Source organism: Enoplosus armatus, chromosome 7 (genome assembly GCF_043641665.1).
Source record: "Enoplosus armatus isolate fEnoArm2 chromosome 7, fEnoArm2.hap1, whole genome shotgun sequence".
Classification (NCBI taxonomy): Eukaryota; Metazoa; Chordata; class Actinopteri; order Centrarchiformes; family Enoplosidae; genus Enoplosus; species Enoplosus armatus.
In genome coordinates, this window is record NC_092186.1 from 7,820,922 (window position 1) to 7,829,635 (window position 8,714).

The 8,714-nt window shown below is 43.0% G+C and overlaps 1 protein-coding gene across 2 annotated transcripts; it reads right to left on the reverse strand.

Moving 5' to 3' along the window:
* Positions 1-317: 317 nt before the first annotated feature.
* usp46 (ubiquitin specific peptidase 46) lies at positions 318-8,464 on the reverse strand. Of its 2 annotated transcripts, none has more exons than XM_070908493.1 (9): positions 8,167-8,464; positions 5,624-5,704; positions 5,166-5,343; positions 2,889-3,127; positions 2,259-2,335; positions 2,057-2,140; positions 1,775-1,972; positions 1,420-1,498; positions 318-1,307 (listed from the first exon to the last, which is right to left on the reverse strand). In XM_070908493.1, the coding sequence occupies exons 1-9, from the start codon at positions 8,200-8,202 to the stop codon at positions 1,206-1,208; spliced, it is 1,074 nt and encodes a 357-aa protein (XP_070764594.1). In that variant the 5' UTR covers positions 8,203-8,464; the 3' UTR covers positions 318-1,205. The 2 variants fall into 2 exon arrangements, with proteins under 2 accessions (XP_070764594.1, XP_070764593.1); XM_070908492.1 differs by having other exon boundaries at positions 5,166-5,379.
* Between the last annotated feature and the right edge of the window lie 250 nt (positions 8,465-8,714).

Consider the following 8,714-nt stretch of genomic DNA (forward strand, 5'->3'; position numbering starts at 1 on the left):
TCTCACTACACCTCTTATTGCACCTTTTTCACTTTTTCATGTCAATCGAACGATTAGGCAGTTCTGGGTTGCGTCTCACTTGCTTCATATTAATTTGTCTTATCCTTTTGTTTAACATGCAAACTACAAAATGAAACTGATTAAACCAAATTTCTTTTAGCTATCCTGCAAAGTTGTGTATCACATACAGCATGTCCTCCACACTGAGATCTTAGACAAAAGGGGTTTAACATACAAAGCTCTCAAAAGAACCATATTACACACACACCTTCATTATCTACCAGTCCGCATTACAAATAACAGTAATAAATACGTTAAGTTCAATAAATAAGGGCTTTTGTATCAGAATTAGAAATAAAGATTCAGCTGATTTGAATGGAGATCCATCTGACAGAGAAAACAGCAGGGTTTCCTTTCATGTGTAGTGTTAGAGCATTTGGCTCAGTTGCATTGAGTGTTAAAAGTGTTGATCATATCTGGTTAGACTAACATGAGTTGTCACAGCAGACAGACAGCAGCTCACATGTGATTCTTTATGGGACAAAATGACCTCTATACAGTTACAGTTTAAGTTTAGGTAGTTTTAAGCTTGAGTTCTCTCTAATTAATGCTCAGATATTGCTTCAAAACCACTGGAAATGCATGAAATCTCTATGCGAATTATACAGTGTTTGTCTCCAACTTCATTCACTTCTCATGCATCCACCAGGGACATGAACATATCAAAGGACTGGACAGTGATGGGGAAAATAGCCCTAGTGACAGGAATGATGAGGGGGTGACACATCATGGAAGTAGACCTTATATACATATATGTGATATAGTCTGTATGTGCACCAGACCCTTCACCCCGTCATGTTCCTGGTGGAGAATCACCTCTGCAGGCTTCTCACACTAGTCTACACTATGTTCACTGTGTGAACATAGACTCCTTTTTCTTTTTGTTTCTGTCGTGTTGTTTTGAGAATTTTTGCTTTTGTTTTAAAGTGCAGTCCAGATGCAGGTGACTAAAAGGCAAGAAGCAAATTACAGAGAGAGAGAGAGAGATGAAGTGTGAGGTTGAGGATTGGCACATAGGTCAGAGAGGCCTGACTTGGAGAATGGGAACAGGATGGGATGGAGATGGCAGGAGTCTGGGTCTGTTAGGCTGAAGGTACAGGTCTCATTGTATTCAGTCTTCTGCTGTGTCACTGATTCAGCTCCAGTCACTCCCTGGACTGGTAGAAGAGGATGTATCCCGACTCAGAGTTCTTCGAGATGTCTGAGGTAAGCCCATAAAACTCCTCGATGGCCTGGGCGTCAATTTTCTGCACAAGTAAGATGCTGTTTACTGATAATACAAACAATAGCAAATGTACAAACAAATGAGTCAAGGAACATCGAGCAGAGCAGAACAGGCTGAGACTGAGAGTGACGCACCTCCACAATGTCATCATCAAACAGCAGCCAGAAGCCATGACTCTTCACTATGGTGATGTAATGACCTCTATTCGGGCCACTGAGGAAACAGAGACAAACAGTGACTCTGTATTGTACAGATGGTGTCCCACATCGTGCTACATCTGTCTTAGCTTCCTGTAGTAGCCAGTTTGCCACACAAATATTCATTCAAAATGAAAAAGTAAAAACATTACATCAAAGCATTATTTACACACACACACACACACACACACACACACACACACACACACACACACACACACACACACACACACACACACACACACACACACACACACACACACACACAGGTCTTTTATTTTGTATACTGTACCTGCCACAGTGAACCACCACAGCCACTAGATCGTACATGCGATCCAGGTTAACTGCATCCCCAGACGTGTTGAACAGACGGAGTTCGAGGGGGAAAACCACTCGATAGGACAGCTTGGTGTAGCGGTGCAGCTGCTCCATGTACTTAAACCTCTTCAGGTGTAGTGCCAGAATCATGGGAAGCTTCTTCACACGCATCCTGCAGAGAAGCACACATGCTCAGAGGAGTGTGTTTGTGTGCGATGACACATCACAGTGGTATTAAGCTCTGTGCTTTACTGACCGCTTCTGTGCTTCCTGCTTGCTGCAGCATGTCTCACAGTAGTATTTGTATTCACTGCACAAAGTCTCTGTGTTACTGAAGTCCCTGGAGGGGAGAGCATGCCACAGGAGCCGTGGTTATTCAATCTCGCTCAGACCAAAAGGGAATATGCTGTACTGTCAGCCTTTTAGCTGTGACTGAATGTATAATTAATCGATACTACCTGAGACAGTGTGTTATTGATGTGTTCTGCTCCACATCCACAGAAAGATCCAGAAAATCTTCATCTTTGCTGCTCACCTGTCAAGAAGAGAGAGACATGAGGTAACTAAACTGTCATTTTCTTTGACTGAGTCAGTCAGGATAAGCCTGCTGTGCTGTGACAGAACACCCACACCTATACACACACACACACACACACACTTACACACACACTCTCTCACACACACACACACACACACACACACACACACACACACACACACACACACAGTCTTTGAAATGCTTATTATGCTGAGTAGCTTTTGTCTCTGTGCAGTGCGGCGCCTTGGTGTTTGCAGGGGTTGTGCAGGGCAACCCGTCCCACTCCTCGCCCTCAAAATTGTGAGGACAAAGCCTCCGCCGGTCCTGATGTAAACTGGGTGGCCCACTGGGTGTGCTCACTGAATCTTTTTTTTTTTTTTTGCATCTCTCAGCATCTCTGCAAAAGGCTAATCCCTTTTTCAGACGTATTCAGGAGAGACTTCTTATTCAGGGTGACACAGGGACAGACAGAGCCAGGGACACATAACAACATAAAATATACTACCCCTCTGATAAAACTCAATAGGCAAATAAAAGTAGAGCCACATACCGTTTCACAGTTGAGGCAGCGAGTCTCATTGGTCAGTGTGCCTTGGAAGATATCGTGAACCCATGTTGGCTCCGTCTTGTTCTCCGCCTCGGTCTCCGTGGTGACGGCGGTGCCGTTGTTCTTCAGGCGTCCGTTCTGCTTTTCCTGTTTCTTCTCCTCTTGCAGGATGTCGGCCACCGTGTTCAGCAGGTAGTTGAGGAACTCGTGGGCATCCTGTTGCATGTAGTTGTCAAACAGATCTGGAAGAATATGCGGAGATAAAGTTATGGGTGAAATTTCATAGAGGGGAGTTGATGGAGATGTCCCAGTCAAGTGTGTTGGCCATTGATCTTGATTCCAGCCATTTAATAATAAAGTTTGGCATTTTGGTAAATATGCTTATTCACTTTCTGCTGGAGAGTTAGATGAGAAGGTTGATACCACTCACATGTCTGTCTGTTAAATATAAGGCTACAGCCAGCAGCTGGTTAGCTTAGCTTAGCTTAGCACAAGACTAGAAACAGGGGGAAACAGCTAGCCTGGCAGTACCAGCCCCTCTAAAGCTCACTGATTAACGCGTTATTTCTCGCTTGGATGGGGTAACTTCCTGATTGCCGATGGCTGCTTAGCAACTACTACTAGTCTGGCCAAGAAACGCGTTGGTTTTCTTCCAGATTCAACAAACCAGACCTAATTAGTGAGCTTTAGAGGTGCTGGTAGGCAGATTTTGTTACCTTGAGCCAGAGCTAAACTAGCTTTCCCCCGTTTCCAGTCTTTGAGCTAAGTTAACTGGCTGCTGGAGATATATATATAGTATAATATATGTATAATATATATAGTCCAATAGTATTGTATATAACATCTATCTATATAATATCAGTGGAGAGAGGAGTCACTGAGGACATTTTGACTTCGAGCTCAGGTGTAATCAATAACAGTAATGGCGCACAACGAACAGAGCCATCACTACTGTGAATAGTTACACCTGCGCTGTTCCCGTTATGAGACATTTCTACAGAGAATTTTTGTCTTGAGACGGTAGGCCTACAGTAGATCATGTAAATAAAGTCAACAGGCTACACCCATCATACCCACATCCATACACACTTCTGTTTGACAGATCTGTATGTGGAAGGTGAAATCTGAGAAGTGGGGAATCGGACGGGAGAAAGAGTGGGCAGAGGAAAAAAAAAGTCCAGAGAGGAGGCAGCTGACCAAAGCTGGGTCCCAACAGAGATTGCATTGTTCATCCACATAAAGAGCTTCCTCAATATGGACAGCAGAGAACAGTCAGCCTCTCAGTTCTACTGAATGACCTTACCTCCAACATGCACCTGCCCTTCACCTCAAATATTCAGACCACATTAGAGCCAACTGCTACAGACACACAACACAAAACCACAAACCTCCACTCTCTGATTGTTTGTGAACATGCATGTGGAGAGGGACACTCAATGGCTGTGGCAAAAAGAATGCAAAATAGAAAAGGCTACTATAGAAAACACTTAATGTTCATGCAGCAAATAGACAAATAGAAAAGCACAGGTGTAACTAATAATTCATTAACGATGGCTCTGTTCCATTCATGTGTCCCAGTAAGCCATACCAGTGAGGCAGCATGCACAACACCAGGACCGCGGTACTGGTAAATCTAAATGGAAGGCACACATCGTTAATATTATCAATTACACCTGTGCTTCTCCTGCTATGACACGATAACTGTCCATTGTAGTGATTTAGTGTGATATCAAGAGATATCCTCTTTTAAAACCCTCCTTTAAACAACATTTTATCTTATGGCTTTATCTTAACTGATGCTAATTTGTTATTTTGTTGGAACTGTTTTAACATTTAATCTTTTTATCTCACTTTATCTTTTACATTTTGGATTTTAGTTTGTTTGTTATTCCCTGTTTTACTGTAAAGAACTTTGCAACTTTGTTTTGGGAAACTGCTCTATAAATCGTTTTTAATCTATGTTGCATATATATCATATGATATATGTAAATAATGCATGTTTTTAGTTTTCATGATCTACTGCTAACAGCTTCATGTTGCTCTGTGCTGCACCAGGTGTATCTTTTAAATGAATTAATCGAATACTTATTTAACGCTGCCACCTGAGTGCAGTTTGGTCTGGAGGTAAAGGCCCAAAACATCTGTCCACATTTAAGTTTTCCAAACAAAGTCATGGTGTGCAGACTTTTCAGTTATTCTGCTAAACAAAGTATTTCATCTTAAGAGGAGATTTACTATTCATCTATTCAGGCTTTTAGTGCATCAGGTTTGGGCTCTCACCGTTCTCTTTCCGTAGCCGGGAGATGAACTTCTTGGGCGGGATGACGCCCACTTTTTTCTTCTGTGTGGCGATGGAGTGGAAGAGGTCAGCCAGGCATGTGAGCAGGTTCTCCTTCTTCTTCTGCTGAGCTTTGTAAGCCAGCACGTTCTCCCGGAAAGGCCGGCAGAAGTAGAGAGCCTGGAGCACTGAGTTACAGTAACATGTGTTTCCGAACTGAGGAGGAACGGACAGCGACACACAAACAAAGACGAGGGGTTTCAGTCCATTTTTCTGTTTAGATTTTCTGTTGTATTAGCTGGTAGAAAAATACAGATCTATGTTTTTCTTATCATTTGGCAGACACTGCATCTCAGGTGTTGAGAAACTTGGGTGTTTATGTAAATACCATATTAAGGAAACAGAACGTCCCTATACACAAACAACACTGTCTGGACACACTGGATTTAGAGATACTCACGTTGACCAATCCAAAGTAGTGTTCATTGATTGGGAATTGCTCCGGGCCGATGTCTTTCTCCAGAGCAGAGGCATTGGTGCCCTGAAAGGCCAGAAACAAAACATGAAACAACACCATCACCATCTCATATAACACAGTTACTCACATTTATTATGGAGAGTTACAAGGCTAAAATGAAAGCCTAATTAGATTAGTCTAGTCTATGTACACATAGGCAAATTAATATGGAAATGTCGTATATTCAAGGTGCACCAGCAGACTACTGAGGGTTTACAGCAGTAGCTTAGAGATAAACCAAAATTAAAGGCCTCTCTTTCATTCAGTGTAATTCATAACATTATCCTTTCTGGCAAATGTATCAGTTTCCCACAGAATGTTGTAGTTCGTCTCGATGACTTTTCTTGCCGGGAAAAAAACAACAAACTTCCTGTCAAAGTAGAAAAGGGATATGGTCTAAGTAGGCAGACCCATGTCAAAAGTCAGGGGTATTTTGCACCTGATTGCTGAGGCAGACCACTTATCTACTTATCTTCTCTTGTCAGGGCCTTTTCACTTGTCAGAGCTCAAAGCTTTTTCCAAATGAACCACAGCTTTGTTGGGCGAACACAGAAGACAATCTAGTTTGGCTTTGACTGTCATTTCTCTCTGTCAAAGCAGACAGTGAAGATGCTTCCAGTCTGAGAAACAGCAGCACACATGCAGGCACGAGTCCATGTACTGTACACATACAAACCCACTCTTTCCTTGTGGGATATCTCATAATGCAAACATTGGCCTTTAAAACAGGAGGAAGAATATTGGGCAAATTCAGTGAAGTAATGCTCCACTATTGGACCTGAAAGTCTGTTAAAATCTACACAAAACATTTATGTGAGAAAGTTCGAATATCTGTGGAACCTCTACAGACACCTGATGCCACATTTTGACATTTGAGCTCCTCTTTATAAACAGCAGGCAGTGGCATCATTTATTTAAAAGGAAAAAAGACTTCATCCTTGATTGTCTCAAAGGAAACACTGCATGTTCGTGTGCTGGCAGAGCAGAAGATGCTGTGAAGAGTCACGACACTCGCACACTGTTGTCACTTTCGACTATTTATTATTACTACTACTTCTGTCTGCCGTTGAAAATAGCCTTATAACAGCCAAATAATGAATGATCAGTGCGCTGGTGCCCTGAATACACAAATAGAAAAACAATTCAATTCAATTTTATTTATATAGCGCCAAATCACAACAAAACTCATCTCATGACACTTTACAAATAGAGCAGGTCTAGACCGACTCTATAATGTTATTACAGAGACCCAACAGTTCCCACCATGAGCAAGCACTTTGGCGACAGTGGCAAGGAGAAACTTCCTTTTCCAGGTATGGCTTCAATAACAACTTGCTACTTTTTACTTTAGATATGTTTGAGGAAATCTATGTAACCTTGAAACTTTCCTCAGTGTAAACTCCGGCTCAGTTTGTCTGCAAGCACAAACTTTGTGCTTTAGTGCCTTTAAGGTCACGCAGCGTATTAAAGCATTTATCTCTTCACTTTGCTCCTGACAACATGCACAGTTTATGTGCCTGCAGGCAAATTTCAATTGAAAACTAAGAAATGATTAAGTGATGGTTTGTTTTACACATAGGAGGAGTTTTGTCTGATGTGATGCACAACAGTGGAACATCAGTTTGATTATTTTCCTAATGTCATTTTCTTCGATAATCTAAATACATCACAGCGGCTGGCACTTTTCACTATTTCCTTACATTTTACAAGCAATAAAGTAATCAATTTAATCAAGAAATAATCTGCAGATAAATAGAAAATAAGTGTAAGATACAGCCCTAATTGGAAAAATATTCATGTTGAGCATGTATAGTAAATGTTAATTCACCCTACCACGTATTGACACCTACTGTCCACCCAAGCTGAGTCCATTCAAATTTGACTTGTCTTTAGCAGTGCTGCAACACTTTGTTTAGGGGGTCTATCTTCACCAGTGTGTCTGTAAAACTCACAATACACACATGTCTAACTTGTTCTTCATGGGATATAGTGTAATAATAACTCAGCAGGCGTTTGACATTAGTATCCTGTCTAAATAAAGGGAAGACCAATGGCTCTCTGCTACCAGGATGCACCCAGCCCTCTGCAGCAGCAGCAGCAGCACGTTATGCAATCACAACAAGCTGTCACAGGCAGCGCGCCGCCTCATTCACCTGTCAGTCATCGGTGACAGCTACACAAATGGCACAAAGTGCCGTCTCGCCGGGCTGCAACATGAACGCTACTCATGAGGAGCACTGTGTAGAGGTCTACGACACGTTACTAACTACATGTGGGACGCAGGCCTGTCTGAGCACCGAGACCTGATGCACTGGATATCCTATAAGCAGTGACCACCGTTACATTCACGGTGCATCCTTGTTATATAGAGCCTCCCCCCTGCGGAGGAGGGGGAGGGGGAGGGGGGTACATCATTACACACACCAGGTCCAACACAGTGGCTGCAGGCAAATCGATAGTACACACATAACCAGCAAGATACTCACCATATTACAAATGGAGGCGATGTTTCTGACAGTCATTTAGTTTACAGTGTCCCCCTCACCGCCATCTTTATAAAATAAACATGATTTCAGAGCACAGGCGACGCGGAGAAATGAAGTTAATTCGCAGCCGCGGCTGGAGGCCAGACTGCAAAACCCCAAGCGTCAGAAAGCAGGCAGAGAGACACGGAGCACCATGCAGCCAGCGCGGGGCTGAGAGTCACGCGGCACTCAGCGTCGACACGGCTTCATCCTCGCGCACATCTCAAAGACACCGCAGCTGGAAACCGACGGTGCATGAGCGGATAGTTGACGGACGAAGTTGCAGGCAGCAGGTTGTTAGCAACGACCAGGAAACAAGCGTGATGTGATGAGGAAGCGCAGTGGCTCCGCCCACGTGAGGCGAGCTCCGGAGCTGATTGGCTCAGATTTAGTTTGTTGGATTGACAGGATTGCAAAGCCAAACACAGACCTGGATAATGTAGCTGAGGTGAGCTGCAACCAATCAACAGCAAGTGTTTGACACAAAGGCGTGAGGGAGTTGTAGTTTA

Excerpts from the sequence above, each read along its gene's own strand:
- usp46 (XM_070908492.1), bottom strand. The coding sequence starts at position 8,202 with ATGACTGTCAGAAACATCGCCTCCATTTGTAATATG. Across the intron at positions 3,128-5,165 it reads CCGGCTACGGAAAGAGAACG|ATCTGTTTGACAACTACATG; the intron begins GTGAGAGCCCAA and ends ATATTCTTCCAG. Across the intron at positions 1,308-1,419 it reads TTGATGATGACATTGTGGAG|AAAATTGACGCCCAGGCCAT; the intron begins GTGCGTCACTCT and ends TTACTTGTGCAG.